The 20,841-nt window shown below is 55.0% G+C and overlaps 1 protein-coding gene across 2 annotated transcripts; it reads right to left on the reverse strand.

Annotated features, from left to right (window-relative positions):
- Nucleotides 1–305: 305 nt before the first annotated feature.
- On the reverse strand, nt 306–19,678 carry ETV7 (ETS variant transcription factor 7). 2 transcript variants are annotated; one of them, XM_081140840.1, is made up of 8 exons: nt 19,438–19,648; nt 17,556–17,691; nt 6,848–7,012; nt 6,350–6,475; nt 4,440–4,667; nt 3,042–3,184; nt 1,020–1,120; nt 306–909 (listed from the first exon to the last, which is right to left on the reverse strand). In XM_081140840.1, exons 1-8 carry the CDS (start codon nt 19,441–19,443, stop codon nt 792–794), a joined length of 1,023 nt encoding a protein of 340 aa, XP_080996966.1. In that variant the 5' UTR covers nt 19,444–19,648; the 3' UTR covers nt 306–791. The 2 variants fall into 2 exon arrangements, with proteins under 2 accessions (XP_080996966.1, XP_080996965.1); XM_081140839.1 differs by lacking the exon at nt 4,440–4,667 and having other exon boundaries at nt 19,438–19,678.
- Nucleotides 19,679–20,841: the final 1,163 nt, after the last annotated feature.

Consider the following 20,841-nt stretch of genomic DNA (forward strand, 5'->3'; position numbering starts at 1 on the left):
CAGGCACAGGCGTGGGAGCACAGAAGCCACAGGTGGAGTGTGACAGGGTTCACTGGGTCACAGTCACAGAGCCACCGAAGGACTGAAACCCGAGGACGGGGGATTGTTCCACAAAGACGGGAGGCCCAGAGGTAGGGTCACGAGCAGAAAGCAAGCAGCACGCTGGGTTCTGGGGACATCCCAGCTCTGGAGCCTCCGCCTCCGCTGCTGGACCTTTCAACCTCACAGGCTCGGCGTGTGAATTGAATGATGTAACATATAGGTAGGCCCCTCGGCACAGGCCTGCACACAGCACGCACTTAAATGTCAGGTATCATCACTATTTTTATCACAGAGATTGACAAAGCAACAATCCTTTTGTCAGGTTCATACGTCAGCGCCTGAGGGGGGGTTTTCACGAGCATGCCCCTTTGATCGATGAGGTAAGCTGAAGCTCAGCGAGGGACTTCTGTCCCTTCTTCTGCAAACTGAAGGAGTTGAGCTGGATGCTCTCAGAGCGGGGCTACCTCTCCTTAGCTGGGCAGAGAGAGTTCATGCCCTGCGCCCCACTTAGCCCAAGGCTGCCCTCCCCAAAGAATGATGCCCCCCAATGTCCTGGATGTGAGCCTCCAGTTCTCAGCCAGCCCAGGTCCTCGGGCAGCTTTGAGGTCCCAGACAACAGATCCCAAAAGTGCAAAACCCGCCTGGGGATGCCTGCTACCCTGGGAGGAGGCGGCGGCCATGCGGCTAGCTGCCTCCAGGAGAGGCTCAGTCTCTGTCCCCTGGGTGCCCAGTGCCGGAGTCCATGCCCTTCACGGAGAGACTTCCAGCATCTTCACCTTGAAATCCATCTTGTCCTGCTCCTGACTCTCCAGCTGCTCCAGGCAGCTTCCCTTGTCCTGGGCGATCTTCCCGGGTATCTTCAGAAATCTGGAATTCAGGCCCCGGCTGCAAATCAGCAGCTGCCCCAGCTGTGGGGGGGCTTCCTGCCCACCAGCCCAGCCCTGCTTCCCTGTGCACCTGGGCCAGGGGCTGCTCACCTGAACACGAGTTTCTGCCCGGGCTCCTTCTTAATGATGTTCAGCTTATAGTAGTGGCGCAGGGCCCGCGACATCTTCTCGTAGGTCATGTTCACCCGGTTCTGCAAGGCAAAGCAGCCCATGTCTCGCTCCACTCCCCGCCCCGCTCCAGCCTGGCCTCGGCGTCCACGCCTGGAAGGGAGCAGCCGTGGGGCAGGAGCGAGTCACATGTTGCTTTTAAACAGCAAATGTCACAATTAAATATATATTTAGTTGGAAACGTAATCGAGGCAGCATGGTGAGCGGAGCAAGGGCCCAGTGACTTCGGCCAAGTGACTTTTTCCTCTCTCTGCAGGTGGACAGTGCAGAGCAGGGGCAGAGCAGCTGGGCCCTGGTGTCCGTTTAAGCCCCAGCTCCACCATTTGGCAGCTGTGTGGCCTTGGCCGAGTTTCTTTACCTCTCTGAATCTGTGTCCCTGGCTATAAAATGAAGAAAAGAACATCTGTCTCACAGGTTTGTGGTAAGGATTAAATTGCTAATCCATGAGAGCACTTAGCACAGTGCTTGGCATGTAGTATGTGCTCATTAAATGAACTTACTACTCTCTGAACCTCGGTCCCCTCACCCCCACCCTGTACTCTGCGGGGGTTGGGCCAGACAAGCACGCCCAAACTTCAGCCATTTGCACCCTTCCAGCCACCAGCACTACTGCGAGGCAACAAAGCAGAGTTCGGCCACCTCCTGGCTGCAGAATCTTGGACGAGTTGATAAACCAATCCATACCTCAGTTTCCCCATCTGATAGTACCGACCTACCCTCACCAGGCTGTTGGGAGGAGTAAATGAGTTAATAAGGAATAGCCCTCAGAGCAGTGCCTGCCAATCAAATGCTATATACCATTTTAAGAAATGCGTATATTGCAAGTTATCATTATTATTAATAGTTTTCTTTAAAAGACTCTTTTTTTTTTTACTTGAATGAATTAATTTATATGCCCTGGCCGGTGTTGTTCAGTGGTTAGAGAATCGGCCTGCGCACCAAAGAGTCTCAGGTTCAATTCACGGTCAACGGCACATACCTGGGTTTCAGATTCAACCCCCAGCCCTGTCAGGGTACGCGCAGGAGGCAACCAATCGATGTAGCTCCCTCACATCAATGTTTCTCTCCCTCTCTCTCTTTCCCTCCCTCCCGTCCACTCTCTAAAAATCAATAGAGCCCGGCCGGGCATGGCTCAGCGGTTGAGCGTCGACCTAGGATCCAGGCGATCGGGGTTCGGTTCCCGGTCAGGGCACATGCCCAGGTTGCGGGCTGCAGCTGATCAATGACTCTCTCATCATTGATGTTTCTATCCCTCTCTCTCCCTCTCCTTTCCTCTCTCTGAAATCAATAAAGATATATTTAAAAAAAAAAAATCAATAGAAAAAATATTCTCAGGTGAAGATTAACCAAAAAAAAATCAATTTACAGACAAGGACACTTGCTTTACATCACCGCTGTAAATCATAAGATTGACATGATAGCTAAATTGTTTAATCCTAATTCTTACTAAAATAAGTACTTAGCTATTAGACTCCCCTGGAGGACACCCATTTAGGTGCGGGTATCCCTCACGCTGGGAACGCTGGTCTCAACCATTCCCAGGCCTTTCCAGCCCTGACAGCGGACGCTCCTTCGGGCCCTGAGACCTGGGTTTCTGTCCCGGCTTCCCCCAGGGGGCCCCCTTCCTCATCTGCCCGGCCCCCCCACCGCACATGATGCGCAACTCACGTGCACGGGCTCGGACAGGCCCCAATGCTGAGCAAAGGTGGGACTAAGCCATTAGAAGGCAAGATTCCCAAGTTCCGGGGACAGTCCCCGTCCTCAAGAAGTACCTGTCTGTCCTTCAGGATCTCCCAAAATAAAATGATCCCAACACTTTCTGGAGCTGCTGGGGAAGCCCTCATCAGTTAAGGACTGTCCCCTGTGCTGAGGGTCCACTCTGACCCCCTGCCCTGTCCCCTCCTGGATATGTTGAGACCATCCCGCCTGCTGGCTGAGGTTCACCTTGTGGTTTCCCCAGAGTCTGGCGAGCCCATTAGGATCCACAACTCGGAAGATCTTGGCATTCTTGTCTTCCCACCTGATGAAGGACTCGTACCTGGTGTCAGACAGCAGCTGGTACACGTAATCCCACAGCAGCCGGCAGTCTGCAATCGAGCACAGGGGTTTAGACAGGGTGCAGCTGGGAGATGGGCATTAGGAAGGCGGCCTGGGGCCCTCGAGGCTGGAGCAGCAGGATAGTGAACACGACGGGATTGACAGAAACTGGGGGCCCATTACTCGTCTCACTCAATCGCCCTAACTCTAAGGGGTGCTACCTTTATCCCCAGGAAGAGATGAGGCAATGGGCTCAGGGAGGTGCAGATGTGTCCCAAGGCACCAAGCTCCTAGGTGGCAGGCAGAGCAGGGAGTCTAACCCAGCTCTGCAGACACAAAGCCCATGCCCTTTGCTGGGGGCAGGCGGCTTCCAGCTCCCTGTCTGCCCCTGGCCCAGTCGCTCAGCCCCCTGGACTCTGCTAAATGGGGTTCTAACATCCATCTGCATCCTCAGGGGAGATGCGGGAAAATCAAATGTGCCACCGCAGAGGCCAGGCCCCAGAGGGAGCCCGCGAGCCCCGAGAGCTCCCGTTTCCTCCCAGGGCCGGAGTGCCAGCATGAAATAACGCAACAGACAGAACAAAAGCAAAAACCTTAGCACGGTACCCGGTACAAGGTAAGAGCTCAAAGAATGCTAAGCATTATTATTTCAGAAATCAAGTCATTGTGTTTTAGCGAGTCCCAGTCATCCCCAATCCAGAAGCCAGGCCTCCTCCCTCTGTGGTGTCTTAGAACGAGCGTAGGGGCCCCACATGGCTAGAAAACACCCTTGGTGCTTATCTGTCAGTCTGTCCGCTTGCCTGTCTGTTAGTCAGTCCTTTAACAAGTGCATACGGAAGCGTATCACCTGCAGACTCAGGCTCTGGAGCCGGACTCCTGGGTTCTCACCCCAGCTCCGCCACTCATGCTGTGCGAACACGGGGAAGCCGTCCCGCCTTCCTGTGCCTCACTCTCCTGGCCTGTGACTGGGGCTAATAAAATCCCAACCTCGAGGGCTGCTGTGGGGTAAAGAAAGAACCACGCCTGGCACACAGTTAGTGCTCAACTATTTAAAAGTAGATAAGGTCTTGATTGCTAACCTGTCTGACTGTGACTGGCTTGACTGTCTGCTCTGGAGACAAGGTGGGCTTGGCAGTCCCAGGCAGCAGTGCTCACTGTGGCCAGACTGTGGCCAGCACCCAGGACAGTCACCCCACACCCCTACTGCCCAGCACAGACAGACCCTCTCATCCCCCAGATCAAAACCACCCTTCTCTTGTCACCTGAGACTTCCCCCCAGGCCAGGGGCCACAGCCCCCTACCCACCTGCGATCCTGCCGTCGATGGGGGCCTGTGGCGTCGTGGGGAAGGAGCAGACTCCCTCAGCCCTACAGCCGAGTTCTGCACAGTGAGATAAGTTGAGGGACTCCTCCCTGCCGAGGGGCCACCTGGCCAGGCCAGGGGCATCCAGGTGGCTCAAGGAGTTGGTAAGCTCCAGGTCTGGTGGCTGCTGCAGGCCTCTTTGGGGGGCTACCTGAGAGGGCCTGGTCCCCTCTGCAAGCAAATGAGCACCTTTGAGTCTATGGGACCAGAGCCTCCCCCAGCCCAGGCCTCCTTAATAACATGCCTGGGAGCCCGGTGGGTGCACTGCTAGTGATCTTCCTCCATCTAGCCCCTGGTTAGAAGGTCAGGGAGGCAGGGGAGGGCAGGGGGAGGGCCACACAGCCCCGGAGCTAACCCCAGCTCCTACACAAGTAACTTCATCCCTCAAATCTGGTCCCTCATCTGTAAACTTGTTCTTAAAGCCAAGGGGTGACAGAGCCAGGTCCAGAGCCCAGGCACCCTGTATCTCAGTCCAGTGTCTTCTCCATCCACCCAATAAATATTTACTGAGAACCCTCTATGAGCCAGGCATCGTTCTAACAATCTTGGGGACACATCACTGAACCCAAAAAAAGCCCCTGCTTTCATGAAGCTTATATCCTAGTTGGGGATGGAAGGAGATAAATGATTAAAATAAAAAAGGAAATAGAAACATCTATAATATGGGGAGTGAAAATAAAGCACCATAAGGCAGGTAGGAAATCCTGGGAGAGGTACAGGTGCATGTTGGTCAGGGAAAGCCTCACTGACATGCTAACATTTAAACAGACACCTGAAGGAGGTAGAGGAGTGGGCTATGGTGGTACCTAGAGAAGGGAATGAACGGCAGAAGGAACAGATGCAAAGGCCCTGAGGCAGGAGTGTCTCTGGCTTGTTCAATGAACAAGGCGGCCAGTGTGGCCGGAGCAGATGAGCAAGGAGGAAAGGGGTGGCGGAGGATGGCAGAAGGTTGGGAGGTTATTGTAAGGATCGTAGCCTTCACTCCAAATGAGGTGGGAGCCACCGGAAGATTCTGAGCAGAGAAGTCACATGACCTGACTAATGGCTCTCTCCAGCTACTCTGCTGAGAACAAACAGGTCCTAGGATGTCGGGAGCAGAAACAGGATCAGTGAGGAGTTTCAAGACTGGGAGAGAAAGAAAGCAATCAGGGACGACATCCAACATTTTGGCCAGAGCAATTGGAAGGAGGCAGGAAGACTTGGGGGAGGCAGGAATCAGGTGTTTGTTTTAGGAGCTGAGCTGCTGTTGGAGTTGAGATGCCCGGTTGACATCCCAGTGTGGGGCGGGGCAAAGTGTGCGGTGCTCAAGTCTGGAATTGAGAGGGTTCTGGGCATACATGAGAGTCATTGGCACTAGACGGTATTTCAGACCTGAGACTCGGTGAGATTACCCAGGCCTGAGTGTTGACAGAGAAGAGGCCCCTGAGCCCTGGGGTACCCCAACATTTAGGAGCAGGGGAGAAGAGAAGAAACCAGGAGACTGAGATAGAGTGACCAGTGGGGTGTCCTAGAAACCAAGGGAAGAGTTTGGGGGAAGGGGATAACCCACCGGTGGGAGGCTGTGAGCGGTCACAGAGTGGACGTCCCTAAGCTCAGGTCCCTGGAGGCCCAGACAAGAGGGGTTTCCATGGAGAGATCAGGAGGAAAAGAAACAGAGACACCGAACTACAAACCACCCCTTGCTGGAGAGGAGGGGAGAGGAGGGTCCCAGAGGTTAGGAGGGGAGGGCTGGGGGGCAGGGCAGGGAGGAGGCAGGGAGCTCCCCACACCTCTGCCTCTTTCATGACTCCGCCTGGAGGAAGCCCTGCCCTCCCGAGGAGGCCGGCCTGGGGGAGGGCCTCAGGGCTCCTCACCTTCCAGGGGGCAGGGGCAGTACCCGCCGGGCATCTTCTGCCTGAAGGCCCCGCCAAAGAAAGGGCCACACACCAGGGCTTGCCGCTGGGTCTTGATGTACTGGAGCAGCTCATACAGGACGTCACCTGGGGGGGCAGGAGGGGGCTGCTGAGCAGGCGGGTGGGGGGAGGCCTCGTGCCCCGGCAGTCGCCTGCCTCTTGGGGGGCATGTCCTGTGCGAGCTTCTGCCGACGGAGATGAGAGGCAGTGATGTGGAGGGGAGACAGGGCCACAGGGTATGGGAGGGAAAGTGAGGGCTGGACAGACCCCTGCTGCGCTGGGAACAGCCAAACGGGGTCCTCTGCCGCAGGCCAGCTCTGCTGGGAGCCACCAGGCGAACACTGTGGCAAGAGGAGCATCCTCAGGATGGGGAGGGAGCATGAGCCTCCCACCAGCGCCCCCCCCCCCCGGCCTACCTGGGTGTCCCTCAGTTTAGGGAAAGCCAGCGAGGGTGCAGACCTGAGCCCGGCGCGCGGAGCCGGAAGTCGTCCTTGGTGAGGATGCAGAGCGCCCGGCCGTTCATCTGGAAGCCGTGCTCCCGGGTGCGCCGCAGGGCGTACTCGCGCTCGGCCCAGCGCAGCCAGTGCAGCACGTCCTCGCGGCTCCACAGCGCCGGCTGGATGCCTGCAACGGGGCCAGGCTGGGGCCGCGCTCGGACGCCACCTCCTCGGGGAAGCCCGCCCTGACTGCTCCATTTGCGCTTTACATTTGATAGAAGCATCTGTGTATGTGCATCATTATCGATGCATTCTGTAGGCTGGGGCCGGGGGCTCGCCCCGTCCACCGCTCCTCCCCCTGCAGGCCCTCGCTTGGATGCCACCTCCTCAGGGAAGCCCGCCCTGACTGCTCCATTTGCGCTTTACATTTGATAGAAGCATCTGTGTATAGGCATCATTATCGATGCATTCCGTCCGTGCGCATTCACTCGCTTCTATCTGGTGCCCCCTCCCGCCTGCCTGCCACAGCCTGTTCTCCAGCTAGTCATTCAACAGTTTAAGGAGGGGCTGCTCCATGGGGGCCCCGGGCTGGGGGCGCTGTGTCTGTGCTCCACGAGCATGCGCTGAACCACCGCACCACTGGCCACCCAGTCCTGCCAGGAAGGGACTATTGTCACTGTTTCCAAATCTGGAAGCCATGGCTCCTGGAGGTTCAGTAACAGCAGCGTGAGTAGAGCCAGGTCCGAGCCAGGTCTCTCTGGCTGCCCTACTCTTCCCCCGGGGTGGTGACAGCTCGGATGGGGGTTTGCTCAGGGAACAGCCCGGGGACAGAGGAGTCTCCGCCCACCTTCAGCTCCGGGGATCTCCACTGGAAACTTCCAGCCCAGGGCCAGGCTGCTGCTAATGCCAGTCACTCACCTCCCTACCCGGACTGTTTCGCGGGGCCCCTTCCCTCACTAAAAACATTTCAAAATTGTATTTTATGACTGCATTGGCATAAGGTGAGTATACTGTTATATATTAAAACATTTTCTTCTACCTAGAAAAGTTCTTTTCTGATTTCAAAAGAAACTGGATCTTTTCATGGGCCCCTGAAAGTACAGGGCCCTGGCACTGTGCCCTGTGATGAGTCGACCTGGTGTTTTGCTCTGTGCGGTGCTTTCCCTCTCAGGAGCTCTTTGCCCACTAGGACCCCCAGCGTGTGAGAGTGGTGGAACTCAGGGCTCTCGGGGTCCAGTGTGATGGGTAAGGAAACTGAGGCAGAGGAGAGAAGCAGCTGTCCAACGCCACACCCTGGCAGTGACAAAGACCGAGCCAACCTCTGGCTCTCTTGTTCCCAAAACAGCATAAGAGATAAAAGTAGTTTTCATGTGTTTTTTTAAAAATGTGCATCATCTACTCATTCATTCATTCATTCATTCATTCATTCATTCATTCAGCTGATATCTGACAAGCACCTGCCATGTGCCACTGCTGGGGACAGGGCACAGAGCCAGGCTTGCAGGAGGGGGACCCCAGCGAGCAGGGACTAGTAACAGTCCCAGTCAGTGGCACAGCGCGAATGCAGACAGCGGGCAAGGCCACCCAGCTAGGAAGGAAGGAGAGGCTCTCCTCACCTTATCTGGGCAACCCAGAGTGAATTAGGAGGAAGAGCATGTGTCCGAAATGGGCCAAAAAGTTATTTAAGGGAGAAAAAAAGAATAGAGGTGACAAGGGACTTTTGTTCCACATTCTACAAAGTCATGTAATGAAGATCTGGTATTAAACAGGAATCACTGGAAAAGAAGAGGAGACGGGGTGTGTGTGTGTGAAGTTAAAATACGACAGAGGCGGGATTTTAATTCGGTGGTAAAACCGCAATTGGCTCTCCATGTGGAAAAAATATATTTGGACCCTCATCTCCCACCATTCACAAAAATCAATTCCCGATGAAATAAGGCCTGATGAAAACCTCAATAGAAGTAGAAACAAGGAACCATATGCACTAAACAAGGGTAGGGGAGACCAACCATGACAGGAAACTCAGAGGCTCTAATAAAAGTGAAAGACACATTTGACTACATCAATTTTTCTATGTGTGGCAAAGACATAAACAAAGCTAACAGAGGGCAGACTTCAGGGAAATACTTGCAAACCACAGGTAAAAGGCGAATGCCTATCATAGGTCAAGAGCATCTCTAAATTTTTTTTTAAGGCAAAAGAATCTTACCTCAGTTCCCAGTGGAGCGGGATTGCTTAGCTCTATTGACACTTTGGCCTGAGAATTCCTGCTGTGGGCTGTCCAGAGCTTTGTAGAATGTTTAGCAGCAACCTTGGCCTCTACCCTCTAGATGTCAGTGGTGCACACACACACACACACACACACACAAACGCCCCAAGTTGTGACAACCAAAAATGTGGGAAGACACGTCACCCCAATAGTCAGGGCCGGGTGCAATCGCATAAGGACAAGATGCCATTTTAATAACACCTACGCCTGGCGGGAATGCAGGAAAAAGACACCTTGCTGGTGGAAATGGGACTTAGAGCCTTGGTGGAGCTCAGCCTGGTGGTGCAGGGGGAGACACAAGAAGCTGCGTGGGTAGGACGTGGAGGCCTCGTGGGGCAGGACTCAGGAGGTGTCCCAGCCAGGCCCACCCAACTGGTCAGGGCTGCCTGGGCTCCGGGGCCAACCGGCAAATGCATTTTTTGCAACGTTGCCTATTTCATGATGTTTGAGGTTAGCAGTCTGAAAATTCAGAACTATGATTCCTGAGTCAGAGGGGCCCGTGTTCCTGTGTTTGGCCAGAGCGTGGGGATAGGTCCCACCCCTCCCCAACCCTTGGCTACTCAGCCTCCACGAAAAACTACAACTACGCTAAGAGGGGAACCCCTGAACTTGCAGACATGCTCAACCACACATGTAGTTCTGCTCCCGGGTCCACAGAGATGGGCAGCAGACTTCCCAAGCTGTCTCTTAGGGACCCTGAGGTCACACACAGTCCACAGCGGCCCCTGAGACCTTGAGGCGTGTCATCTGGCTGGAGGGAATGGGGTTTTGCTTTCATCATGTCGTGTTCCCTCCGACCCTCGCCTTTCATCCCATTGCTGCTGGCACCTCTGGTCCAGTGACAAAGAACAGGGACCTTCTTGTTCCCCAGGTCTTCGAAGAATCCTAAGGTCAGAAGGCTTTTCGAATAGGACTTGCGCCCTAGAAAAAGACCGGGTTCCAGGCAGTGGGTCAGCCACCTAGCTTGGGGCCAAATCCCCAAGGGCTTGGATTCCAGCTCAGCCCCTTACTAGCCAAGTCACCACTCAACCCCTCTCAGCCTCCGTTTCCCCCTCTGTGAAGTGGGATAATAGCACCGCCTCCCTGGGCTGTTGTGCTGTTTGAGGGGCTGTGTGGTGCAGAGGTTAGGAGCCCAGCATTTCCACTCCTAAGACTTAAGGGACATGGTGACTGCACCCACTGAAAGACATGAATGCAAATGTCCACCGTGGCTCGGACCACAAGAGACAAGAACCGAAACATCCATGTATCCATCAGCCAGAGAATGGACCAACTGCAATATTTTCATGCAATAAGGGCTGCTCGGCAATAAACCACAAAGTACAGCCGCATGCTGCTCACCCACGCGGATGCAGCTTACAGATGCTACACTGCGAGGGACGCCAGGCATGCAGCTGTGATCACAAATCGACAGCGCTCCCCCAGGCAGAGAAACAGAGGAGCGGTCACCCTCTGGAGGGGGAGTGACTGGGAAGAGGCACAGGGGAACTTTCTGGGGCACCGGAAATGGTCTAGATCTTAATGTGCATGGTGGCTACACGGGTTCATATGTATAGATACATAAAAATTCAAGGAGTTGTACACTTACGATTAGTACACTTGACTGTATGTAAGTTATACCTTAAAAAAAAGTAAAAGTGAAAACATACAACGACAAAAGGCACCCATGATAGTGCCAGGCCAGCTATCAACGATGGCACCTAAGTGACTGTCTCGATCTCATCTGGACCAGCTTTCAGCAACCAAAGCAAGAACAGTGCCCGCAATACAGGGCTGTCACAAGGACTCTGAGAGAACCCAGTTAAAGTTCACCATCGGGCATGTGGCGTTTGTCCTCCGAGACAAATGGAGCTCTAAATGTTAGATGAGGTCACACGTGTAAAATGCCTGGCCCGGGGCCCAGCACACCTGAGCTCAACAAGTGCTGGTGAGCGTTCCCTAAGGTGTGGACTCCCCCAGAACCTCCCTGACTACTGACTGGGATGTGCCTAACCGGGTCTCCCTTCCCAGTCTAACTGAACCCCTGGGCTTCGCCTGCAGACCAGCCCCGGCGTCTCCCTCTCAGCAGTGATCCACTGTGTTCTCAGTGCCTTCAACCAACCATCTTTGTCTCTCAAGACTCCAGCCAGCTATCACCTTACTTTCCTGCCCCAAGACTTGCTCTTTGGGAATTTCCAGCTTGGCCAGCTCCCGGTTTCTGGACCGATCTGAACAGAGACCCCGCTAGCTGGGGCAGCCAAAAGAGCTGCCTGTTCAGGACACCGTGGGAGGGCTCAGGTGTCTCCCTGAAGAGTCAGCGCTCCACCCCCACCTGCAGAGCAGGGCTGGATGAGGGAGCCCCCCCCCCCAGCTATATTGTCCTCACTGCCCTCACCCTGGGGCTTAGTGCTTCCTCATGTAGTCACTGCACCCCCCACTAGAACACCAGCTCCGTGAGGCACAGACTTTGTCAGGCTCTGTCATTTCCATAGCTCCAGCACCTGAAGCAATGCCTGCCACATAGTAGATGCTCAATAAACATAAATTGCCTAAATGAGGGAGCTGAGCAAATCAGGGAAGGCCAAAAAGGCCTCTGGGCATCCTGACCAACCCCTCCCCAGCTCCCCAGCCCCCCACCCAGCTCTCTCTTCCCACAGCATCCCTTTCACACTCTTGCTCAGGAAACTCATTTGGCTCCCAACTACCAACCCCATCAAGTCAAAACCCCTCCTGTTTTCAGGAACTCCTCCAGCTGCCTCTCTGCACCTGATCAAAGGTATTTCCTGCTACTCCTCACCACACCCTGCAGATTGCTCGGTGGTGTGACCTCCAGGAGCAACAGGGCTGGACCAACCTCCAGCAACCAAATCAGAACTAACAGCTGGCTTCTACCCACCTGGCAGGGCCCCCAGAACAAATGCTGGACACAATGCAAAGTGCTTGGCTGGTCCCCTAAAAATGGGAGCTGTCTTCATCTAATGCTGGAGGCTATCAGAGTGAGCGACAGCTGTGGGGTCTGGGAGACGTGGGTTCAAATCCCAGCTTCACCGTTTTACTGGTGAGTGACTATGGACAAGATCATTCGTCCCTCTCTAAGGCCAGTTTTCACATCTGGAAGGCAGGGATAACAACAGAACTTACTTCTCAGGCCTACTGAGTGCACTTGATCCGAGTATCAGATGTGCCGGGCGGGCACAATACCTGGTCAAGAGAAAAAGCTCAACAAAAGGCCTTTGTTATGACAATTATCCTCCTCCCGGGGAGCCGGCCTGAAAACAGGGACCAGCTTGTTTCTCTGCCACGACGGCTGTGTTTAGTATTAACATTGTCCTTAGTTTGTGGCATGACACTGTCTGCCCAGGGGCCCCTCAAATCTGTCACCCCATTGCTTGCCCCGGTTGTTTGCCTGGTACTGCTTTCTTGGTTACCACACACAGCTTCGTGGTCGTCACCAGACGGGGCCACACGTACAGCTGTGTTTTACACACTAGGGCACATCTGAGGGGAGAAATGGGAGAGTGGAGCGAAACCCAACCAGGACTGGGCTTGGCTTCTGCCCAAAGGAGGGGTCTTTTTTGTTTGCACAAAATGCAAAGGGCCCGGCCCATGCCCTGAGTTTAGAAGGAAAGGCTTTTTGTCCTCAGATTGTTGGTTCTGGGAATCGTTAGTCCCATCTGTTTGCTGTTTGCCATTGCCCCTTTCATTGTCAGGAGACGACACCACTGTCAATACTCACAGCTTCCAGAACCCTCTCTTCTAGTCGCCAATCTCCCCACTCCACCCCACCTTTCCCTTTTACACCTGCATCATCTAGCTGACTGCTTCTAATATGCCGTGATTCGGGGTGGTGTTTCCCAAACCATTCTGACCTCAACCCACAGTAGAAAATATGTCTTGTGCTATCACCTACACGCGTGTATACACACAAATAGCCAACACACGCGCTCCTGCAGTCACAGCTACCTCACCGTGTACCAAGGACTCTCATATATGCTGTTTCACTTTGTAAACATACTTCTTTTGATCCACTCGATTGATTTCACCTCCTTAGTGAATCTTGACCAACACTTTGAAAGTCAGTTAGGATTTAGCTGCGTAAATGAGGTCCTCAAATGCACTTCCAGCAGCAGTGGCACTGGGAGTTTATTGGAGATGCAGAATCCAGGCCCCTCCTGAGACCTACTGAACCAGGAGGTTCACGAGCACATTTAAGAGTGACAAACCCTGCTCCAGGACACCAGGAAGCCATGGTTGTTGGCACTGTATCTATTCAAATTAGTGCCTGGACTCTCCTGTGAGCGAAGGACGTGAGCTTCAACAGGGGCATGAAAACTGTTGGGACTCCCCTAGGGCCCTTGTCCCTCATTTGCCCTGCCAGGGAGTTGCAGAGAGATGCCACCCCTCTGCCTGTGACATCCGAAAATCGGAGGTCATGCTGTGTCTCTTCCTGTGGCTTTGCCACAACTAGGGGCTTTGAAAGTCATTGTTAAAACACAAGGATGTCTCCATCCCTCTATCCCACAGTGGGTCGTTCACAGAGCTTTTCTCCAGGAATGAGCTCCTGGGAAATAAGAGGCTCAGGATCAAGAACTGGGGGTCCTGGGTTGAGGCTCCATCTGACCATTGGCAGAACTTGCTCTCAAGGAGTCTCAGTTCCTCTGTCATCCTGTGAGGCTGTGTTGGGGATCATGTCTACACTGCCTCCTCTCAAACTCCCCTGAGCTGTCCCTTGAGGTGGCATCACCTCCTCCCAGACTGGCTCCCCCGTGACCTCAGCCCAGAGCCTGTGGGTGGTCATAGGGCCACACTGCCCCCAGAGCTCCTGATTCCCCCAGCCTCGGACTCACCCGCAGGGGGAGGGCTGGCAACCCTCTCTCTCCCCTTGCACAGAGGAATCCACAGGAGTGAGTCTCCTTCTGTGAGTGGGGGTCATTCTGCCAGAGCCCCGTGAAGCCCAGCTCCTGTCATGACATCACAGTGTCCTTGTCCTGGGGGGGGGACTCCCCACTGCTCTCCTGCACGTCTTGTCTTGTTTTGTGAGGCAGAGGGCCACTGAGAGTGAGCTCTGCGGGCCCAGCCGGCGTGCTGTGTGCCGCTGCGCCTGTGCCGGTGCCCCTGTGCCGGTGTGCCAGTGTGTCGGTGCCCTTGTGCTGGTGTGCCTGTGTGCCGGTGTGCCTGTGCGCCTGTGCAGGTGCCCCTGTGTGCTAGTGTGCCAGTGCCAGTGTGCCTGCGCCGGTGTGCCTGTGCCCATGCCCCTGTGCTGGTGTGCTTGTGTGCCAGTGTGTCAGTGTGCCAGTGTGCCTGTGCTGGTGTGCCTGTGCCAGTGTGCCAGTGCCCCTGTGTGCCGCTGTGCCGGTGCCGGTGCCGGGTGGTGCTGACTCACAAGGCCGAGCCAGGCTCCTTCTGTTCGCTCAGCTTCCTGCTGCGGCCAATCAGCCCTGTGATGAGCATGGGCGCTGGAGGCGGAGGAGGGAACAGGACTGCGAGTGAGTGCCGGAGATGCCCAGCGATGGAAACCCATTTCCAGAAATGTAAGAATCGGCTGACATCACCCAGCCATCTGAAAGGTCAAACCCTCACTACGTGTCAGCAGTGTGCTTGTTTGGGATGCTGCTGACAGGAAAATGAGTCATTTCGTGTGCCCTATCTTTTCAGACTGCGAGATATTTACGAAGGCCTGACTGTGCTGTCTGAATATTTTCAGAAGTAAAAATGAGTCATGGAATCCACGGTGAGAATATAGCAGCCGCTGTTGGTGCCCCGCCTGTGGCCTCGGTTCTCACCTCTGCTCTGACTTAGCCAGTGAGCTGGGGGTCCAGGCCCCTGGAAGTTCCCTCATCCCATCAGGACGAGACCGAGTGGGGGAAGGCCCAGCTTCCCTCCCCCCGGTTGGGGTAACTCGGGTGTGCTCTCACTGTCCCGAGAGGGCCCCACTGGGACTGAGTGAGCTCCAGGTGCCACAGTGCCTACGGCCTGAGAGAACACTCTTTTGAATCCCTTCTCTCCTCTGTGAAGTATTTCAGGTCTCCTTCTGGAGAAATCTAACCCAGGGCAATAGGACTAGTGCCTCAGGAGCTCGAGATAGGCCATGTGACCCTGTGTGTTGAGCTGAGTCCCCAGGGAACAAGCCGATCCAGAGGGGAGGAAATCCCTGTCACTAGGAATGTGCAGGAAGTCCTGACGACCACCTCAGAGGGGCCCACTGAGGGGGCTTCAAGAAATGAAAAGACTTGCCTAATTGTATTTATTAAGGTAGAGACTAAACTTTCTAAGTCCCCACTTCTGTACCCTCTCACCCAGTAACCTTGAGCTAGGCACCCAAGGGAAGGCAGGGAGTGAAGGGTACTTGACCTTGGGCAGGACAAATCTCCTGAGCCTCGGTTTCCTTATTTGGAACATGAGGGAGTTACCTGAGGTGACATCTAGGGTGGCTACCAGCTTTGACATCCTAGGACTTGGTGAGAGGCTTGTGGGAGTGGTCTTTGAATATGGGGGAGGCCATGGGGGACAATCCAGAGGGCCCTGGGGGACCTGCATAGAAGCCCCTCCCTCGCTGAGGCTCAGTGTCCTCAGCTGCCATGAGGGGAATGGATTAGATGACCTCTAAGGTCCTTCTCGGCAGCAACACTCAGGGTCTTCAGGTCTGTCCCCCAGGTCCTGTTCTGCCTCATCACCATGGCTTGAGCTGAGAATGGAGCTCAGATCCTACCATATATGTAAGTGCTGCCAAATATCTCCCTGGAGCAAACCTGAGCCCCAAGCTACCAGTCAGGGTTGGTATCTGGACAAAATGAAACATCAGCAGCTCCTGACAAAGCTCCCTTCCCTTCTCCCCAAACACACTACCTCTTCCCTCCACCGCTGCTCTGAGGCTCCAAGGCCTCCTCCACACTCCGGGCTTCTTTCCTGTCTGTGCGCCCCGGTCTCAGTCCCCACCTTCCCTCTACTCGTGGAAACACAGGCTCTGTTCCCCATTTTTAAAATGCCAGGCTGCCCGGCTGGTGTGGCTCAGTGGTTGAGGGTTTACCTATGAACCAGGAGGTCGTGGTTCAGTTTCTGGTGAGGGCACATGCCCAGGTAATGGGCTGGATTCCCAGTAGGGGGCGTGCTGGAGGCAGCCGATCAATGACTCTCATCATTGATGTTTCTATCTCTCTCTCCCCCTCCCTTCCTCTCTTTGAAATCAATAAAGACATATTTTTAAAAAATGCCAGGCAGCAGATGGCAGAGGCTTTAGAGGGCAGCAGGGTCTTCCCAAGGGCCTGTGAAGTCCTACCCCCACATTCTGCTCAGTCCTGTCATCGCCTCAGAAAGCACTTTGTGGCCAGGAAATCAGAAGGGTGTGAAATCAACAAAGCAGTATTCCAGCCGCTGGGCCAGCCGAGCAGGAAGCGGCCGGGTGCTTCGCAGCCCAGCTCAGACCCGCTTCCCCCTCTGCCGCCCCAGACCCCCACCCAGACCAGAGATCCTGCCCGCCTCAGCTGGCTGCCTGTCACATGATTTCCAGTTTAGGGACTGCATTTAAAACTCTCTTAGAAGATTATCAGCAGGACCAGAGTTTAGCCCTAACATGAGCCTGTGTGATCTTCAACATGTCGCTTAGCTTTTCTGCCTCTCAGCTCTGCCATCTGAAACACAGGCATAAATATGCTAGCCTGCGGCCTGCTCCACGGGCCGAGTTTCCTCGGGCAAGAGCACCACTTACAGAATGGAATGAAAGGACGAAGCTAATACATTCCCTTGGTTATTTCTGGGTGGGTTTGACTGTTTTATATATATTCTTCTTATGCTTCTCTGTCATTTCCCAGTTTTTATTTCTTTATTTTCTTGTTAATCGTCACCAGAGGCTATTTTTTTCATTGATTTTTTTAGAGAGAGTGGAAGGGAGGGGGAGAGACAGAGAGAAAGAGAAACATCAATGTGAGAGACACATCTACTGGCTGCCTCTCCCACGTGCCCATCGAGCCTGCAACCGAGGTGTGTGCCCTTGACTGGAATCTATCGCGTGACCCTTCAGTCCGCGGGCCGACGCTCTAACCACTGAGCCAAACCGGCCAGGGCTCATTTCCCAATTTTTAATATTAAGCACATGCTACTTTTGTAACAAGAAAAATTAAACGTAATTATTTACAAGAGGGTTCTACATACATACAACTGTTCACTGTTTAGCCCCATCTGGCTTCCTCACTGGCAACATCCCCAACTCTTTGTCTTTAGACTGGAAGGGACCCAACTGCCCGTCGGATCCCAACCCCCATCTTACCAGTGAGGAGACTGGCACCCTCACCCTTGTCGCGTCGGCTGTGTTCTCTGCAGGGAGAATTCACAGTGACCTCCTCTGACTTCCTTACCAAGGGATAGTTAAAGAAAACCCAGCAAAGAAATAGCAAATGGAGGGACGTTAAATCCTTAAATAAGGAAAGTTTGTGTGGCGCATTTACGTCCTTTAAAAACATTACCCTTTCTCCTCCCCTCTACTCACGGAGTCTTCCTGGCAGCTGGCAGATCCCCCCCTCGCCCAGCAGGTCCACTCGAGCATCACTCCTGGCTTGGGCCTGGGTGCCCGGAGGTGGCGCGGCTGCTGCGGGGCTCACCGGAGAGCCGGCCAACGCCCCCTCCTAGAGAGAGGAAACACCAGGGTAGTCAGAGGTGAGCACCTTGGTGTAGGCTCTGCCATCCTTAAACGTATTAAGAGGTTTTTTTTAATGTGTCTTTATGGTAGACGCACCTCTGTGTCTTCCGTAAAGGTAGGAACCATGTATGTCTTCGCTTGATACCATGAACATCTTGTACACAGTGGGCACTTGGTAAGTTCACCTTTCCTAGTCAAGCTTTTCGTGCCTGTGCCTAACCCCCCACCCGCCACCCCCCAGAAGGCTGCCCTGCCAAGACTTGACTTGTAAGCTGGAAATCTGAGGGCCTAATGATACTCAGTGAGAACCTGAGAGGCCAGGATAAAAGGACCTTAAATCAGAAATAAACAAACAGGCCCCGCCGGGCATGCCTCAGCAGTTGAGCATGGACCTAGGATCCAGGAGATCGGGGTTCAATTCCCGGTCAGGGCACATGCCTAGGTTGTGGGCTCGATCCCCAGTTGGGGGCATGCAGGAGGCATGCAGAAACATCAATGATGTTTTGATCTCTCTTTCCCTCTTCCTTCCTCCTTCTGAAATAAATAAATATATATATATATATATGAAGAAATAAACAAATAATTCAATGCTATTTTCAAAAGACATGATAAACTTCTGAACCCCAAAGTCCCACCAAGGGAAGTATGTATCTTTACAATTCTATCAGCCTAGCCCCCAGGGGTGATGTAGCTCATTCAGCAGGGTGAGGGGATGAAAAATGTGGCAGGGTTTTATAGAGACAGGGCGACCCTTGGGGCTCAGCCGTCGCAGGCTGCCATACCCTAAAAAGTGAAAGTGAAACCAGTCCCAGCAAGAATCATCTGTTCACTCTAAGCTCTTCAAGGGCATTACATTCATCTCTCGGTGTCTGAGGGGAGCAATCTGCAGTAAAAGACCGTGGACCCGAAACCAGCAAAGCAAACTCCAAAAGCCTTGGTCACTGCAGAACAGGATCCAGCACCTTTTGGGGTAGTCCCCAATTCATTTCTGGCGCCCCCCTCCTGCCCCAGTTGGTGCTGTTTCCCAGGTAACCCAGCCTCAGAGGAAGGGGGGGGGGGCTTGACAAGCTGGAAGGGGCACTTAAGGCCCAGGACTGGCCCAGGACTTCCAGGCAGACCCTTGTCTTCTCCTCCAGCCTCTTCCAAGCAAGAGGAGCGGGGAATTCCGGGCCTGCGCCTGCCTGCCTGCCTGGGGGGGGGGCGAGCTGCTGAGACTGCGAGCTCTGGGCTCGCACCCGGCCAGGGGGAGCGTGATAACACACAGACCGGGGCGTGGATCTTGGAGAGAGGGGAGCAGAGAAAGGCCTTGGAGGCAGGAGGGGGCCCCAGCTCTGGGCACCGTTCAGAGGCTCCCAAGGGAAACAGGGCGAATGGAGAGGGACTGCTCAGGAGAGGGCCCTGCGCGGTGGTTGCTGTGCCAGCTGCGAGGGTCTGGCTTGCACGGAAACTTCCAGAGGCGGCACATCTGGCTGATGCAGGGCCCAGGAGGAGGGCAGAAGGAGCAGCCCACAGGGGAGTTGGAGAGGGAGAGGGTGAGGGGCTGGCGGTGGGCGAGGTGGAGGAGAGGGCGCGCCCTGACCACGGGGGGAGAGGGCAGGGAATGTGCTGGAAAAGTGAGATTCCAGCCGGGGGGAAAAGGTCTGATACGACGGGTGCGGACAGTCAGGTGGTGGAGACGGGTGGGGGCGGGCGGCCCGGCGAGGGCGCCGCCGGCTGGCCGCCAGGCCCTTACCTGCATTACAGGTGGAGGTGCGGGGCCGCCCGCCGTCCGTCTCGGGCGCGCCGAAGCCCGCGCGCGGCTCCTGGGCCCCGGCGGGCGCCCCAGACCCTCGCTCCCCAAACCCCTCGCTGGGCTGGGGAAACGGCGAGGTCTCGGGGGAGGGAACCCCTCTGGAGAAGCGCCGGGTCGTGCGCGCTCGGTTCCCGGCGAGCAGGCGCGCGGGGCTCCGGTAATCGCTATCCTTCCGGGAAACGAAAACGAAAGAGCGGGATCCGGCTTCCACTCCCGCCCCGGCGGGCTGGGGGGGGGGCTGGGGGGGGAGGGGGGGCAGGGCCGGCCCCCGCGGGAGCCGAGCCCGGGGCGCTGCGCTCGGGCGGAGCGCGTCGGTCCCGCCGTCATTCTCCCGCCGGTGGACGGCCTGGCCTGGCTCACAGGAGGATGAAGGTGGGATTCTGCGGGATCTGGGGAGCCAAGGGGACCCCTGGTCCTGCGTTTGAGACCACGACAGACCAACTTCGGTCTCCCTTGTGCGTCTCCACACATGGATAGGAGAGGGCCCTCTCATGCCGTCCGTCTGGACCTGGTGCCTCCCCTTAGGGGTGGGTGACCTTGGTCCACATGCCATTTGGTTGGGTGGAGGCCCCAAGACCTTGGGCGCGAGAGCCGCCAGCAGAGCTGGTGCGGTGCTCCTCCTGACCTGGACCCAGGACCCGCGGATCCCGACTGGCCCCCTGCCCCAGGCCCCCCTGCCCTGGCCTGCTGCCAGCTGTCTTGAGGGGAAACAGAGGCTGTGAGCACTAAAGCAAACCAGCATCCCCAACCGAAGAGAAGGAGGGAAGACGCCTAATAACCTTCCAAAAACCCGAGGGTGCAGTTGCTGCTTTGAAGAAGCCTCAGCACTGATGCTGCTTGAGTCCTAGAAGCCACAGGAAGAAGTCCAGACACACAGGGCAAAGGGAGCCAAGGATGTGAGTGAGCAGCCCAGGGAGACAACAGGCCCCTGGCCCCTGAACATAGGAAAGATGCTCAGACTCACGCATTACAGGAGCCGTGCAAATTGAAGTTATTCTGAGATATCATTTTTTTTACCCCATTGATTTAACAAAAATCCAAGTTCAATAACATAATCTGTTGGCGAAGCTGAGAGGAGCAGGCACGTCACTGGATGTACAGGTGACCTGCCCCCTTGGAGGGCAGTGTGGCAGGATCTAGCAGAGTCACAAACGCATCTCCCCTTCACCGGGCACTCCCCCAGCGGTGGCATCACCCACTACCGCGTGTGTGTGTGTGTGTGTGTGTGTCATTTGTACAAAGACACCTCTGGAAGGATGTGTAACCAACAAACATAACTGAGATCCAAGACAGAAAATAAGAGGAAGGGTTTTCATTGCAAACTTTTTTATATTGTTTTGATTT

This window comes from Miniopterus schreibersii (genome assembly GCF_964146895.1).
Source record: "Miniopterus schreibersii genome assembly, chromosome: 6".
NCBI classification, from domain to species: domain Eukaryota; kingdom Metazoa; phylum Chordata; class Mammalia; order Chiroptera; family Miniopteridae; genus Miniopterus; species Miniopterus schreibersii.